Source organism: Colobus angolensis, unplaced genomic scaffold (assembly GCF_000951035.1).
Source record: "Colobus angolensis palliatus isolate OR3802 unplaced genomic scaffold, Cang.pa_1.0 Scaffold211, whole genome shotgun sequence".
NCBI classification, from domain to species: Eukaryota; Metazoa; Chordata; class Mammalia; order Primates; family Cercopithecidae; genus Colobus; species Colobus angolensis.
This window is the reverse complement of record NW_012115278.1, coordinates 1,407,169-1,424,649: the sequence shown is the minus strand read 5'-3', so window position 1 is coordinate 1,424,649 and position 17,481 is coordinate 1,407,169. Positions and strand designations below refer to the sequence as shown.

The 17,481-nt window shown below is 49.3% G+C and overlaps 1 protein-coding gene across 1 annotated transcript in view; it reads left to right on the top strand.

The window, feature by feature from the left end:
- The window catches only part of ATP10A (ATPase, class V, type 10A), a gene marked incomplete at its 5' end in the record, with an annotated part of 182,273 nt that overhangs the window by 147,674 nt on the left and 17,118 nt on the right, over positions 1-17,481 (top strand). Inside the window, 4 exons of the mRNA XM_011942871.1 lie at positions 645-1,209; positions 6,681-6,784; positions 6,878-7,004; positions 12,385-12,569. Of these exons, the coding sequence (XP_011798261.1) occupies positions 645-1,209; positions 6,681-6,784; positions 6,878-7,004; positions 12,385-12,569 (981 nt within the window). The remainder of the gene's footprint in view (positions 1-644; positions 1,210-6,680; positions 6,785-6,877; positions 7,005-12,384; positions 12,570-17,481) is intronic.

Below are 17,481 nucleotides of genomic sequence, written 5' to 3'. Positions count from 1 at the left end.
GTATGTGTGTGTGTGTGTAACTCATTTTGTTTCTTACTGTGGTGGTTAAAATATTGTTTCAATGTTTGGGATCCTCAATTTGTCAGTGTATTTAATGTGCTTAGAAAGATTATTTGGGGACTGGAAATGTGATTTGTATATTAAATTTTTATAGACATAATTCAAAGGAAGTATAAGCTGATGGTTTGTTAAGTGGCTTTTTAATTGGAAAAAAATGCCCAGTTTTGTGCCAGGCAATGGTGAGCCTGCTCCTCTGAGCTGTTTTTTGCAAAGCAAGGGGACACTGTAGTACAGGGACAGCCCCAAAGGAAGCCAGCAGATGCCACCAGCTGCAACTCCCCTGCATACATCAAGGCCTCACTGATGGGCCCTCAGCAATCACGTTCTGAAAGAATGTTGCATAACCTTTGCTTAAGAGAAGTGGAAGAGGCCAACGGAGGGTCTCAAGGCAGGAACACTGCCTCTGCCTGCAATCTCAATGCATGCCTGAGATCCGGAAAATGGGAAATGTGTGTTCTGAGACGCCGTGGGGAAGTCAACGTCATCATTCCTCCAAGTGCCTGGAGCATCCTGTGGGAATCAGGGTGGGGCCTCTGGGGGACATAGCAGTTCCCTCACCTGCCTTCTCACCATTTCTCTTGCAGGTGAGGGTGAGGTTTGAGCTGAAGTCCCCCGTGAAGACGATAGAAGACTTCCTGCGGAGGTTCACACCCAGCTGCCTGACCTCAGGCTGCAGCAGCATCGGGAGCCTGGCCGCCAACAAGTCCAGCCACAAGTCGGGCTGCGGCTTCCTGTCCGCCCCGTCCAGCGACGGCATGCTTCTCAGGCTGGAGAGGCTGGGCCAGCCCACTTCGGCCATCACCAGCAACGGCTACAGCAGCCAGGCGGATGACTGGGCCTCGGAGCTTGCCCGGGAGCAGGAGCCAGGGCGTGAGCTGCGGTACGAGGCCGAGAGCCCGGATGAGGCGGCGCTGGTGTATGCGGCCAGAGCCTACAACTGCGTGCTGGTGGAGCGGCTGCACGACCAAGTGTCCGTGGAGCTGCCCCACCTGGGCAGGCTCACCTTCGAGCTCCTGCACACACTGGGTTTCGACTCCATCCGCAAGAGGATGTCAGTGGTGATCCGGCACCCGCTTACCGACGAGATCAACGTCTACACCAAGGGGGCCGACTCAGTGGTCATGGATCTCCTGCAGCCCTGCTCTTCAGGTACCCCCACCCCTGCCCAGCCGCACCCCGGCTCGGGGAGGAAGTCCTGATAAATATCCCCACCCAATTCCTTCTCTTGAGTAAAGTGATTTTCATTCATCCTTTTCCAAAAGCAGTGCCCATCAGAGAATTGCATGGTTTCTTCAGATCACTGTTTGCCTGTTTGAAGGGTTTGGACTAGAAAATATTCAGGGGGCTTCCGTGCCTGGACACCCCCACCTCCAAGAACTGGGGGGACAGAGGATACTTGGAGAGTGTCAGGTTTTAAATTTGAACAATGAAGGGTGAGAATCTAGATAGTAGCTCTGGAAAGTTCTTCCTGCCCTGTGGACCTGGTGCAGCTCATAGATCCAGGCCACGGTTTGTGGGGCTGCCTTGAGCCACAGTGAGGGCCCAGGAAGTGAGGGATGCCGGCCTCACCCACTGCCCTCTGTTCTGGCACTTGGGAAGGGTCAAGCCCCTCTCATAAAGCGAACCTGGCCACCCACTTCTCCCTCTGTGCTCAGAGGATGGAGACGTGCAGCCTCACCTCCGGGGAACTGAACTGGGTGGAGGTGAGGATGCTGCCGCAGCCTAGGGGCCCCACTGAGGCTGTACTGCCTGCCACAGGCTTCCTGTTTTCCGCACCCGGGAAGCAGCTCTGGGCAGCAGCTGCTGGGAAACGCTATAAGCCAGATGCTCCCTTCTGGAGCTCCGAGTTGGAGCTAGGGAGTACTTCACCTCCCACTGGCCTTTCTTGCCAGCATCTCAGTGCCCCAGGACAGGACCCCTGGCACCGAAGCCCAGGACCATTCATGATGGAGAATTGGATGGGAGGAAGAGCTTCATACAGGAAATCCATGTCCCCCTCACAGAGCTGTGACCTCCAAAAGGCAGCTGAGCTGAATCTGCAGATGTGTCTGTGAGAGGAGTTTAGATGACCTTCCACGATGGCGGCCATTGCGGGGCGAGATTTCGCCTTTCTTCTGCTGTAGGGCCTCTGCCCTGGAGTCGGCAAAGAATTCAGTTCATGGACAGATTTTGAGTTCTAGGAAGCTGCTTCTTCTGAAAATCGATTCTTGTTTACATCCACACAAGAGAAAAACATAAATAGGGCAGTTATCTGAGTGATTTCATTCTACAGCAAAAAAATCTCTGTCTTATTCCACAACTTTGGGTTCAAGACAACTTAAGGGGTCCTGGGCTTCAGACTTCACAGCATGGCGGGTGATGTCTAAGGGGAAGGCATGGAGTGGCCCTGGCATGTGGGGGCCGCCTGGCGCTGGCAGGTGAGGCCTGTCCCATCCTGTGGAGCAGGGAGTCCTGTAAGCTGTGCGAGGAAGCCACAGCAGTTGCCAGGCTTGTACTTTGCTGGCAACATGTTTTTTTACATGAGTAGAAAACCTCAAAAGCAGAACACAGACAAAAAGAACTGCTGTCATTACGTCTCACTAATACCATCAGCCATCATTTCATACAAGAAGGACGATATTTCACACTCCACCCTGTCCCCCCCAAAAAATCACCAAGGATATCCCAGAAAACTGGATGCCTTTCAATTGAATAAATTTAGCATCATGACCTGCTCACTCTTCCACCCCTGCTTTTTGGTACCTTACCAGGGTGGATAGAGCTTACCAGGAGGCAGGGCTCCCCTCCCTGTTCACTGGCAGGCACCGAGGCCATGGCAGAAGGAGCAGTGGCGGCCTGGCCTCCGCGGGCCCTGAGTGAGCTAGGGATTTCCTTGTTCGTCTGCAAGTTGGGAAGGCCCTTGATGCCGGTGACAAGACCATCCATGTTGCTCTCCTCTGACTCAGAATCGACCTCACCGTCGGGGTGGGGAAGCCCCTACCCAGGCCGGGGAGCCTCTCAGGACCTGCATCGTCAGTGTGGCTTTGCTGTGGCTCTCAGGAAGGGAGCTTCCCATAACCAGGTAACCGCAGATAAGAAAAAGAACCTGAAATCCATGGTATCATGGAAGGGCCAGGTGATGACATTGTCACAGCTCTCTCCTTATCAAAACCATGACATTGATGGGGAAAATGAATCAAGGGCTTGCGTTGATCTCTGCCTTCCTCTGGGAATTTTCAAGCAGTGCACGAACTCAGGTTCGGATAGGGAAGATCTGCGTGTCAACACTGGGCAGGTGAAGGTTCAGGAAGTTCAGAGACCCCAGCGGTTTCCCAAGAGAATGACTACAGGATGGCCCTGGAGTCCCCTCGAAGTTACCCACCTGTGACCGCCCACCTTATGCACAGATCGTTTGCCTTTTACTTGGGGAGTGGTGGAGGGATGTGGACAGGTGCAGACTCATTACAGAGGGGTCACTGTGCCTGGCAATCGTTCTGCCTGTGCAGACCAACTTACCACCTATGTAGGTCAATTTATCACCTGTGTGTGGGTGACAAACTGAGGAGGGCACAGAACTGTCCCGCTCCGGACCTACTCCGATGCCCTCTTTAGAGGGCTCAAGACATTTTCACCAGAAGCAGCCCGAGCTGGCTGAGCAGGTAGTGGGCGTGACTGTATTGTATCAGGAGGACGGGGCCATGGCTTACCTGCCCTGACAGGTGTGGTGTCAGGCAACAAGCAGAGACTCCACCGCAACCCAGTCTCACAGATCTCTGTTCAAATCCCAGGTCTACACTTACTGGCTGGGATACCCTGGACGAGTCACTCACTCTTCCTGTGCCTCCGTTTCCCATCTACAAAGGAAATCCCAGTGCCTACCTCTCACGGGAGGTCCCCACACGAGCACCTAGCTGAGTGCCCTCTGTCACACAGATGTCCAGCATCCACTCGGTACCTTCCCAAGTCTCTGGCTCCTTCCCGTTAAGATTCACTTGCTTGTGGTTTGGTGGCATTGCTACTTCGTGTGGTCTTTAAGGCGTAAACCTCAAGCCACTCTGCCTTCTCCCGGAGCGAGGACAGAGGGTTGGCCTTAGCCCACGGCCTAGTGTGGGCCTCACACATTGCTGCCATGCAGTAATCAGCATGTATTTTTTTATGATGAGTACATGCGTGTACAAGCAGGGACTGCACCTTAGTTTACCATTTTAATCAGATAACTCCTTGTTGGGGAACTATCGCTTGTCAAGCTTAGAAGAAATGGAAATATCACTTGGAGCAACGTTCAAACACATGGTAAAATCATGAAGAGAGGCTACCCTCATCCCTCTGAGGGCCTCTGCAGGGCTGCAAGCACTGCTCACCAGCTCTCTCCTGGTGGGCATATCAGGTGCAGCCCACTGCCAGGCGCAGCTGCCTCGGCCCTGCTGTGTCTGAGGCCGGTGGGCACTGGAGTCATCTTTGCAGACTGTGCCTGGAGCTGTGTGCTTAGCCCGGTCCTTCCACCCCCACCCAGATGCGGCCTCAGGGGGCTGCGGCACAGAGCTGTCGGCTGTCCCCACCCAGCAGGGGGCGCCAGGCAGCACTGGTCCCACTCCTGCAGGTCACTCCTTACCCAAGGAGCGGAGTTCCAGGCACAGACTTCCTCCTGTCCCCCTAGGGAGACAAGACACACAGGACCTGGGTGGCTGTGCAACATCAGAAAGAAGGGGCTAATATTGCATGACCGTCGCCAAAAATGCAGTGTGAACATTGCCATGCCTCCAGCTTGAAATCAGCCACCCCCAGCGTCACTCCAGCAAGTGGAGAAGAGCGGGTCTGACCGAATGCCTCTGGGGATGCACACTCGCGTTCCCCAGTACATTCTCCTTCGGAGGTTCCCCCAGCTCCTCAGTGATGGTCTCCTTGGAGCTGGAGTTCTTCCCATCCTCTCCTACCCTCCATCAGAGTGCAGACAGATCCCAGCCTCCACAAGGGCCCCACCCTCCAAAGTCCAGCCTCGGTTTTCTGCAGTGACTGCCCAGTGGTAGGTGCGGCAAGACGTGTAAGGGAAAAGTCACCCGAGAACGAGGGGCAGATCTTGCCAGAAGGGGCACAGGTGTGTGTCCATGTCTGCAGGAGGGGACGACAGGCTCAGCCGCTTCTGCCTGGCACAGCCAGGTGCTCCCTGTCACTAGGCCCTGTGCAGATGGCCCTGCACAGAGACACCCCAGTGTCTGCCTGAGAAGCAGACGCCTGTGGGGCCATCTCCTCGTCTGGGGCACCCCGGGTCCCGAGTGGCCCGTCCTCCCTCTGTGGGCTCAGTTCGTTTCGTTTTTGGAAAGTGTGGTTAATCTCAGTGTGACATCCGGTACCACCACATGTCCCAGTACACACCACATGTCGCCTCTGCCCGGAACAATGGGACAGCTTTATCATGAGTATTTCATTTCCAAAGCCCCTCAGATAGGATGGCTTTGCTCCAAGAACAATCTGATTCTGGGAAAAGGTTATCTGCATCTTCTAAGAGTGTTACCATGATACCAGGAATACAAAGATGAGTTTGAGCATCATCCTTTCAGGAAATGTAAATACCTAAAGCAAGGGATCCTATGGCAACTTTTTTTCTTCCCCATTATCAACTCCATGAAGAGCCTTTTCAGGCTTCAATTGTCCCCTCATGGCCTTTTAATAACATAGATATGCTGTGTATCTGTTTATGTTCTGTATGTGTATTTAGACTTTATATAGAAAGGAATAAGATTCTTCCACCTCCAAGAACCAGTGATCACTCCCTTGAAGGCTCTGTCAGCCCCATGGAGAATGCAGCATGGCCAGGCATGTAAAAGGGTCTCTTACCAGGTCTGCTTTGTCAGGCGTTAGACTTAGATTAGTAGATACGCCTTCCTGGGCCAGGGGCCTCATAACTGGTCAGTAGTGTTGCCGGATTTAACAAACTATAGATAGATAGATAGATAGATAGATAGATAGATAGATAGATAGATAGATAGATAGATATAGATATATATAGATATCTATAAACTATATATATATATATATATAGAATGTCCAGTTAAACTTGAATTTCAGATAAAGAAATCATTTTTTAAGTGAAAGTATGTCTTATGTCATATTTAGACATCATTTGTTCTATCTGGCAATGCTACTTGTAAGGATCCTACTGTTCTGAGGATAGAAAGTGCACTTCCCATTAAGTAAGACTTCATTAACAGGAAGAACGTGAGCCTCCATTTAATAGGCTGGGCAAAAGGATGTCAAATTACTTTTGATGAAGTTTTTATTTTCATGAGCTTATTTCAACAAGGTTGTTAGAAACAGCAAAACATCAGCCAGGCGCAGTGGCTCACACCTGTATCCCAGCACCTTAGGAGGCCAAAGTGTGCGGATGGCTTGAGCCCAGGAGTTCATGACCAGTCTGGGCAACATGGCAAAACCCTGTCTCTATGAAAAAATAAACAGCCAAACATTTGCATATTGATGAGATTCTTTTTAAACGTAACAGCTCATTTTTGCTTTGAATTCTATATGAAAACTTGTGCTGTATTCGCAAGTAACGAACAGACATGGGGTAAATCTCAGAGTGTCTGAAGATCGTTCCGCAGGTGCCAGGTCTTACCCATGTTTCTGCTTATTCTCCAACCTAGTTGACGCCAGAGGGAGGCATCAAAAAAAGATCCGGAGCAAAACTCAGAATTACCTCAACCTGTATGCGGCGGAAGGCCTGCGCACCTTGTGCATCGCCAAGAGGGTGAGTGGGGGCGGCCCCACGAGGGTGCCTGTGCGGTGGGCGCCCCGCAGTCAGCAACGCCTGGTGCAGCACTCAGCAATGCATCTCCCACAGGTTCTGAGTAAAGAAGAGTATGCCTGCTGGTTGCAAAGCCACCTAGAAGCAGAGTCCTCCCTGGAAAAGAGCGAGGAGCTCCTCTTCCAGTCTGCCGTTCGCCTGGAGACGAACCTGCACTTGTTAGGTAATTCGAGCTGCATGCCTAAGAGCAGTGTGGAGTTTGCAGGGGCAGCCCTGGAGGGGAGAGAGCTCTTGTCAGCAGCTGCTCCGCAGGCTGGTCTTGGTTAGGGAGCTGCCTGGCCGGACGCTGGTGCAGCCGAGGCGGGAGGGTGCTCGCCTGAATCTTCTCCCAGTGTTGTTTCTGTGAGGCACAGCTGCTGCCCGCCAGGCACCCCAAGACAGCAGCTGCCATGCTTCCCCTTAACCTGCTTTCCCACCAAAAATAGAGACAAGGAGTGAGGTTCCTGACAGTTGGGGGTTGAAAGGATTTTTCCCTCGGGAAACGGAAACTTTTGGAACCCAGAGAGTGCTGCATTTTGCATCTTAGGAATGTTTCACAGATTCGAGGTGGATGAAAAGAACATGGGCTCATTTTTTTTCTGAAATATGTCCACATTTCCTACTGTGTTCATCTTGGTACTTAGTAAATACTAACTAGTATCAGTGATAAATGAAGTTTTTTTATGTTATTGCTTACTTTAATACTTAAAATATTTATTTTCCTATTTATTAAAGCATTCATTAAACTAGCTGAGTCACTGTATACGTGCTGTGCGTGTCCTCGAGGAGCTGGTGTTGAGGGTGCTGCGCCCCCACCTCCATCCCGGGTGCTGTGGGTCAGGTGGTACCTCTCGAACACAAAGCCCTGAGGAGTTCATCTTCACTGAACACAAAAAGGCGGTGTTCACTTGCCCGCTTTTTCTGGGCAGAGGAGTTGGGATAGCTATATATTTATATCTACATTTCTAGCATAATACATAGTTAAGGTTTGCATTTAATAGCGTAATGTCCACTAGGCATAGCATGTATCTGCACACATTTCATATGTTGTTTGCCTACAGTATCTTATAGAAGGCCACACATTACTCGGAAAGCGCTGGGATCCAGGAGCCCAGTGGCACCATGAGTGGCAGCCCTGGATGTGAATTCAATGGAACACCTGAGAAATGGCTGTGCCTGTTTTAGGCCCCGAAGTTTTGGCTTACTAAAACAGGGCTGCCATCGTCTGGACTGACTGGGCTTCCCCGGAAGACAGTATTGTGCAGGCCTGTGGGGTAGGAGCCATCTGCTGGTTCTCCCAGACGCGCCTGCCCAGCCTCACTGACCAGCCTGGTTTTTAACCCTTCACTGTGGGGCACCTTCCCCAGGGAGCAGCTTTTCCCCTGGACAGCACTAACTTCTCCAGTGGAGGGAAATTGGCCCTCCCGTGCCTTTTCAGTGTGTGCTGGTTCCACCCCCTGGAGTCATGCAGACAGAATCTCCTCCCTTTTCCGCGTGATGAAACCTTGACTATTTGGGGACATAGCTGTGAGTCCCAGCCTGCCCTTTCTCCATCTTCCCTGCTCTCAGAGCCCAGGAGTCCTGACTCAGAGCCCAGGAGTCCTGATTCATTTGTCCAGCCCTGCTCTGCCCCTGCCAGCTGGTCGTGCAAGTTGGTCGGGCAGGCTGGTCGTGCAGGCTGGTTGGGCAGCCTGTGGCTCAGTCCTTTTTGCATCCGAGTTCTGCTCTGTGGGGCTGGTAATCCCAGTGTTTCAGGCTCCCGTGAGGGTGAAAGGAAGGGATGATGGGAGGCACTGAGCATGGCGCAGGCACAGGGCCTGGCTCTGAGCGGTTGTGCGGTGATGAGTCTCCTGTTGGTGCTTCCACACCGTTTGCACCCAGCTGGCCTCTCCTCTGCCAGCTCTCTCTGGTGACGGTGCATCTGTCACCTCTCTTGGCCCGGATGCTGTAGCTCTGTTAACATATCCTAACTTGTTAACAGCCCCTGCTGCACCGAGGCTCATAGTGAACTTGAGACCCAGTCATCTTCTTAGGTCTTCTTCACAGGGATTTCTTGCTTGGATTCTGTAATTTTTACTTGGGCAACTGTGTGAAGATCTAAAATCAGAGTTTTCTGATCCCCTGTTCTGCTTCCTTTGATTGGAGCAGGGATCCTGGCCATCAGCGTTTCTCCAAACCCTGATTCCACCACGTCCCGCTGCCATCCTCAGGTGACACTTCCCTCCAAGTGCACATGAGGATGGCTCTGAGATGTGTTGGTGATGGAACTCCTGGGTTGCCCACATGGGTGCCAGCCGTGCACCGGAGCCTGCTCACGCCTGCTGGCAGAGCCCGTGGATAAATTTTGAAGCATTTTGCAGTAGCCCACATAAGTGTTCAGGAATCTGACGTTGCCTTTTGATGCTATGTTAGTAGATTGAAGTCAGCCAAGGTGGGAGTATTTACACCACAGAAATGAGCAAATGCAGTCAATGGGCCTCCCTCCCACAGGCTGGTTGTCAACCACTCACCATCTCCTGCTACCTGGTATGTTTATGTTTCAAATGATGAGGCCTGAGCTGGAGAGTACGAGAGCCACCCACCACCTTAGTGTTCACACAGCTCAGACGCGGGCACTGTGTTCCGGCTCCTCGGCTTCACTGAGAAAAGTGAAGCCAGCCACTCATATCTTTACTATTCCAAAGCCAAATACTCCTTTCTAAATCTTTCCATGAAGGTGCTTTCTTTTTTTTTTGCTTTGAGACAGAGTCTCGCTCTGCCACCTGGGCTGGAGTGCAGTGGTGCGATCACAGCACACTGTGAGCTCAAATTTCTGGGCTCTAGTGATCCTCCCACCTCGGGCTCCTGACTCTCTGGGATCACAGGCGTGGGCCACCAGGCCCAGATGAATTTTTAATTTTTTTGGTAGAGATGGGGTCTCGCTCAGGCTTGTCTCAAACTCCTGGTTCAATGCCTCAGCCTGCCTAAGAGCTGGGATTACAGGTGTGCACCCCTGCACCAGGCCCAGGTGCTTATCTTAAGTAGCATCAGAGAACCAGACATAACTATCTTTGGCAGAAAGGATCTCCATGCTCTCCATGCTCTTGCAATTTTCTTTTCCTTAATGCTCTGGGCAGGAACCTAAATTCAAAGGACACTGTCTTGCTCATTTTCCCTGGCGTCCTTGCTAGTTTCTCTAAATGTCTAAAACTTCCTTGTTGGTGAAATCCTTTCCCCTCCCATTCAGAGCTGTGTGGCACCAAGCACAGTGAGTCTGGGCTCTGCACACTACCAACTCCTGTGTTATGATACTCAGAAATGCCAGGCCCTCCCGAGGGTCAGGTCGTAAAGACAGTGGCATTTACTCAGAGTCACATAAATTATATCACGAACAAGTACCTTGGAAAGCTGGGAAAGCCACTGTGTCCCAAATCGTCCTGAAAGACTGCTCCCTGCAGGCACTCTTTCCTCTGCCGTGTTTCATGCCAAGGTGGGGGTCCCTCCCATAACTCCGTTTTTCAGTTCAATGCTAGTCTGCACCTGACTCAGGCTCACACCTTATAAAGGTGAGGGTTGTGGGGTGACCCAGTGGGAGGCCCATGAGTTTGACCAATTAGCTCCTGAACTAAGGAAGTTCTGTTTTTAAGGTGTTAGCTTTTCCCTGTGAAACAACAGACACCCTCCGTATGGGAGTTTCCGGCAAAGCCTTCCCTGCTTTCTTTCTTGGCAGACATTTAACTGAGGGACTCTAGCTGGGCAGCTGGGATACGAAGGTGGGACGTACAAGATCCTTGTGGCCGGAAGTTGCCATTTAGAGAAGAGTGGGCAACTGCCTGGGTGATGTTTCAAGCACTGTAGTGGAAGCGTTATCCTGGCAAATTGTCAGTAATCCATCAAGGTTAGCCATTATTAGGCTTACTCTATATCACTGTTACTATCATTAAGTATGAATGAATTACTGTGAACACACAGAGGAAGGCAAGACCATCCCTCTGCCCTCCCCAGACACGAAGGAACCTGTCACAGTGCAAGTGACCCTCAGGATGAGCCAGTTCCACCTTCCCCTCCCCATGCCTGCCATCCCGTCATTCTAGAAGAAGAGGTAAGGGTGGCTTAGTTCATTTGTGCTGCTGTCACACAATACCACAGACTGGGGGCTTAAGCCACAGACATTTACTTCTGACAGTTTTGGAGGCCGAAAGTCCGAGATCAAGGCCCTGACAGCTTGCAGTGTCTGGTGAGGGATCTCCTCCTGGTTTGCAGGCGGCTGCCTCCTTGTGGTGCCCTCACACGATGGGGAGATTGAGAAATCACCTCTCCAATGCCTATTTATTGATTGATTGATTGAGACAGAGTCTTGCTCTGTGTCCCAGGTTGGAGTGCAGTGGCGTGATCTCAGCTCACTGCAACCTCCACCTCCTGGGTTCAAGCAATTCTGCCTCAGCCCCCAAGCAGCTGGGATTACAGGCACCCGCTACCACGCCCAGCTAATTTTGGTATTTTTAGTAGAGAGGGGGTTTCACCACATTGACCAAGTTGGTCTGGAACTCCTGACCTCAAGTGACCCACCCGCCTCGGCCTCTGGAAGTGCTGGGATGACAGGCATGAGCCACCGCACCCAGCCCCAGTGCCTCTTTTTATAAGGACATTGATCCCGTCACGGGAGCCCCATCCTCATGACCTCATCTGAACTTAATTACCTCCTGCAGGCCCCACATCCTAATACTGTCACATTGGGGGTTAGCGCTTCCTCCTATGGATCTGGGGGACACAAACGCTCAGTCCGTAGCAGCATCCCAGCACAGGGCACAGCATGGTGTCCAGCAGTAAAGGAGCCTCAGTCAGGGCTCGAACCCAGGGACGGGGGCCTGCAGCTCACTTCCGGAGCGGGGAAGACAGAAACCATCTCACCAAGATGTAAACAGATTAAAAAAAAAAATACAAAACCCGAGGCAGGCCTAAGCACATTTCTGCAGTCAATAGTAGATTTCTCCCAGCATACTGAGATCAAAAAGGCAAAACCCGCCTCTCGACTTCTTTATGTTTGTGGAAAAAGCATATTTAGGATAATCTTGGTTTCAAGACATAATGGGCTTGCCTGTGAAGTCTGTTTCTATAGTGACTAGTAATAAGCATTGTTGAGACTGGACATTCTGAATTTCATTCACCAGAAGCTTTGTATGGGATGGGCAATTTTTAAGGCTGTATTTTTATCCCTCCAAATATCGTCATTCCCAACACCTTCCCATACGCTTTGCTTTCAGGTTATCTGTAAAGTTACAAGTTACAGAAAAGTCGAGGTACTTTGGTGTAAGTACATATAATTATACTCAGTGACTCACAGTTACTCCTATGCACTCTGGACTGAGTCACATCGAGAGAGCTGTCAAAAGCGTCCACCACTGTCCTGAAATGGTTCCACTGCATGGCAGACAACTGGCAGCCCAGTCCCAGGCAAGGCCCAGGCAACAGGGACTGTACCAGTGCCTGCCTTTGGTGTATCTGGTGCATGCCATTTACACCCCAGCAGGATTGGGGGCGCACGTGAGAAGCGGATTTGCTCACACTGCTGTGCATTTGACCAGGTGCCACTGGGATTGAAGACCGCCTGCAGGACGGAGTCCCTGAAACTATTTCTAAATTGCGTCAAGCGGGCCTGCAGATTTGGGTTCTCACTGGTGACAAACAAGAAACCGCCGTCAACATTGCGTATGCCTGCAAACTGCTGGACCACGACGAGGAGGTCATCACCCTGAACGCCACGTCCCAGGTAGGTGGGTTTCAAGTGGCTCTGCTTCCTTCCCCTGGGGTGGTCCATGTTCATCGTGGCCCCCTTGGCAGAGACTCACATTCCTGGCAGCTGCTGTGAGAAGGACCTCACCCTCCGCGTTCAGGTTTAGGACGTGCACGTTATTGCCTTGGAAGAGGTGAAGTGTGCTGGAACTCCTTAGTGCCAAAGGAATGCACATGTGGACTTTATTAATACGAAGTTCAGCCTGCTTTCTCCTGACATACTGTCCAAGTCATCAGAGAACTTTCTCGTGAGGTCCCATGTGCTTCTCCAGTGGAGCCAGGACAGTGGTCCATTTAGCACTGACCACCTCAGGACCATCGCAGGCACCGAGGACTTCCTTATCCAGTCAGATGTGTCTGTTTAAATCCCCAAGGCTGTGGGGAATAACTGCCTCATATACTGCCCTGGTCTGGGCTCTGAGTCCTCACAGGAGTTCCCGCTCAAAACTTCTTGCGCTGGCTTTCAGGCTTCTTGAATGGAGCAGGGAACCATCTTGTTGTGGCCGATCTGTTCCTCCCCAGTGTGGCCAAGGCCACCACAGCCTCTCTGGGGCTCACACTTAGAGTCCCCCCAGCCCCTCTTAGGTCCACACCTGCACCATCAGCAGACACCAGCCTGCTTCTCAAAGTGCTGTGCTATTTTGCTCAGTAATCTTTTCCAGCACTGCACATTGACATTGATTTTTCTTCTGCTAGCCCCTCTAATGAGTGTGTAATGGTATCTTGTTATGGTTTTAATTTGCATTTCACTAGTGTCTAATGAAGTTGAACATCTTTTCATGCGCTTATTTTCCATTCATATATCCTTTTGGATGAATTGTCTAGTCAAGTATTTTTCCATTTTCTAATTGAGTTTTCTTTTTTTTTTTTTTTGAGACGGAGTCTCGCTCTGTCGCCCGGGCTGGAGTGCAGTGGCCGGACCTCAGCTCACTGCAAGCTCCACCTCCCGGGTTCACGCTATTCTCCTGCCTCACCCTCCCGAGTAGCTGGGACTACAGGCGCCTGCCACCTCGCCCGGCTAGTTTTTTGTATTTTTTAGTAGAGACGGGGTTTCACCGTGTTAGCCAGGATGGTCTCGATCTCCTGACCTCGTGATCCGCCCGTCTCGGCCTCCCAAAGTGCTGGGATTACAGGCTTGAGCCACCGCGCCCGGCCGAGTTTTCTTAACGTTCAGTTTTGAGAATTCTTTGTGTTTTCTGTATGCAAGTCCTTTGTCAGCTATGTGATTTGCATATATTTCATCCCTGTCTTATTTTTTAATATTGTCTTTCACAAAAGCTTTTAGTTTTGATAAATTGTTATTCTTTTTAGATTTAATTTTTATTTTATTATTTTATTTTTTTGGAGATGAGGTCTCACTCTGTTACTCAGGCCAGAGTGCAGTGGCGCCATCATGACTCACTACAGCCTCAATCTCCCGGGCTCAAGGGATCCTCCTGCCTCAGCATCCTGAGTAGCTAGGACCACAGGCGGGCACAAGCATACCTGGCTACTTTTTTTATTTTTTTAAGAGATGGGAAGTGGGGGTGTCCTCATGTTGCCCAGGCTGTTGTCGAAATCCTGAACTCAAGTGATCATCCTGCCTCGGCCTCTCAAAGTGCTGAGATTACAGGCTTGAGCCACTGTGCCTGGTCTGATTCCTCATTTTTTTTTAAATTTTATGGAGCATGCATGTGATGTCATGTCTTAGATGTGCCTAATTATGAATATTTTCTCTACATTTTATTCTAAAAGCATCACACGTTAACATCTTATCTATAGATGCAGTCCATTTTGGATCACATTTCATGAAAGGTGTGAGGGTTAGCTTAGACTTCGTCTTTCCACATGTGACTGCCCAGTTCCTCCAGTGCCATTTGTTGAAAGCGTCCTTTTTTGGTTGCAAGCGTCTTTGTCAAAAATCAATTAGTTATATTTGTGTGGGTCTGTTTCTAGACTTTCTATTCTGTTCCATTGATTTGTTTGTCTGTCCCTTCACCAATACCATGTGTATTGATTCGTTGTAGTAGTTTGATTACTGTAGTTTTTTATAAGTCTTAAAATTTGGTAGTGTTATTCCTCCAACTTTATTCCATTTCAAAATTGTTTTGGCTAGTCATCTTATTTGTTTGCCTTCATGTATGAATTTTAAATTAATTTTCCCATACAGAAATTCCTGCTGGAACTTTTATTTGAATTTTGTTAAATTTATGAACCAATTTGGGAAGCATTGATATTTTTATTATGTTGATGTCCCATTCTGTACAGTTGATATATCTCTACATTTTTTAGGTCTTCTTTTATTTCTTTTATCAGCATTTTATAGTTTACAGCATACACATCGCATACATGTTTTGTTAGATACATTCCCAAGCACCAGTGCTCCTCAACTGATGACGGGGTTATATCCCAGTAAACCCACCATAGGTCAAAAATGTCATAAGTTGAAAATGTATTTAATACCCGCAATAAACCCATCCAAAAGTTGAAAATTTGTAAGTTGAACCATTGTCAATCAGGGACCATCTGTACAATGTTTTTGGAGGTTTTGTAAATAGTATTTTTAAATTTTTATTTTCCATCTGTTTATGGTACCGTTTTCCCTTGGACGCATGGGGATTAGGGATACCAGTCCCTCTGTGTGGTCAAAAATCCACATATAACTTTTAACTCCCCCAGAACTTAACTACTCATAGCCTACTGTTGACCAGAAGCCTTGCTGATAACATAAATAGTCAATTACCACCTATTTTGTATATTGTATGTATTATATGCTGTCTTCTTACAATTAAAGTAAGCTAGGGAAAAGAAAATGTTATTAAGAAAATCTTAAGGAAGAGAAAACATATTTACTATTCATTAAGTAGAAGCGAATCTTCACTGGCTGTTTCCTTGGTCATCTCTATTCTGCCATTGAGCCCATCCAGAGAGTTTTTAAAAATAAAGTTTATATATAGAATTGTTTCAGATTTAGAGAAAAACTGTGATGAGAGTACAGATTTATTTCTCATATCTGCCATATGTAATTCATTCTGTTACTCATCTCACATTAGCCTAGTACATTTATCACATCAAGGAGCAATGCTGATCCATTATTACTTTCTAAAGTCCATACATTGCCTTGGTTTTCACCTAGGGTCCTTTTCCTGTTCTAGGGTCCCATCCAGAACACCACATTACATTTATTTAGTCATCATGCCTCCTTACACTCTTCTTGGCGGTGACACTTCCGGAAACTAACTTTACTTTTAATCATTTTGACCATTTTGAAGAGCGCTGGCCAGGTATTTTGTAGAATGCCGCTATATTGGGATTTGTCTGATGTTTTTCTTATCACTGAAGTGGAGCTAATGGTTTTAGGGAGGACAGCCACAGAGACCAAGTGCCATTTTCATCATATCCTGTCGAGGGCACATGCTATCAACACCATGCCACTGCTGGGCTTGGCCTTGTGATTGCCGGGTCTATTCACTGTGCTCTTTGCCTCTTCCATACTGAATTCTTCTGAAGGAAGTCACTGTGCACAGCTCACAGTTAAAGAGTGTGGAGTTACAGTTTTCTTCCTGAGGGCAGAGTATCTACACAGGTGATTTAGAATCTAGTGAGCTTTTCATTTCAGTTAATTATTCTGTCTAAAATTTCTATTTGGTTCTCCGAAATATCTTCCTTCTTTTTGGCCAAGACTTTCTCTCTTTCTGTTCATTTCCAGCACATTCAATCTTACTTCCTGGAACATTTGGATAATGGCCGTTTTCATCTTTGTCAATAATGTCAGTATCTGTGTCATCTGGACTTTGGCTTCTGTGGATTATCTTTTTCCACAGAGTTAAGATTTTCCTGGTTCTTTGTATGCTAAGAAGTTTTGGATTGTATCATGGGCATTTTGAATATTATGTTATGACACTGGCCATTTTTAATTTCTATGGAGAATGTGGATTTTTTTAAGCAGCTGATCAACCCTGTGGGGTTTGGGCTGTGAGCTCTGGGTGTTGGTTTCAAAGGCAGATGTGTTTATAAGACCTAGTCTTGCATTTTTGCCCTCCGGAGGTCACCTTGGAACTTGGGTGTGTCAGTCTGTTGCAGAGTTTGCCTCTCAAAGGCTTTGTTATGGGTGAGCCCAGGAATTCATAAACAACATTATGGGGTCAGTTAGCCAGGCTTCTCCTTTACAATTTTTCCAGTGCCTTCTGGTTCCCCAGGAATCCCCTTTTCAGTCTTCTGGCAGGAAATGTGGAGTGCGTCACCCTCTTCTTCCCATATTTCCTGCCTTTCCCTTGCATCCAGCACCAAGTGGGGGCAGAATAGAAGACAGAGCACCACAGGCTGTGATGGAAAGGAGGATCCAGCTCCCTTGGAGTCTACGGCAGCAGACGGCTCTGCCACTGCCATTCCTGCACAGCCATGGTAGCAAAATTGCCTGGGACTGGGTTTAAAATAATAGAGGAAAAAGAATAAATAAAACTGCAGACTTCCTCATCTTCTCAGAGCACTGGGAACCTCCTTTTCACTCCTCAGGCCAGACCCAGAAGGTGTCTCCTGGAGCTCTCTCTGTCCCTGCCCTGGGACCCACGTCCAGGTTCCCTGGTGCCTTGGGCCAAGCCAGGGGCCACCAGAGTAACAGTGACATACCCACCACCCAGTCAGTGTCCTTCGCACACTTGTCTCCTCTCCCAGTCCCTCGGCTGCTGCTCACTCTCTGAGCTCCATGGTAGCGACCCCATGCGTCCTGCCTGCACGCTGGCTGCAGTCAGTGGGAGCTCAGGATGGAAGAGGAGTCTCCACTGTTGTGCAAGTCCAGGGAGCTCATGTAGTTCCTGTGATGGCATCCTGCATTCTCCTGCAGGCCTTCCCCAGTTACTGCCATATCCCACCCCACTCCCTGGAGGCAAAGCTCTCCCTCTCTTGTCCAT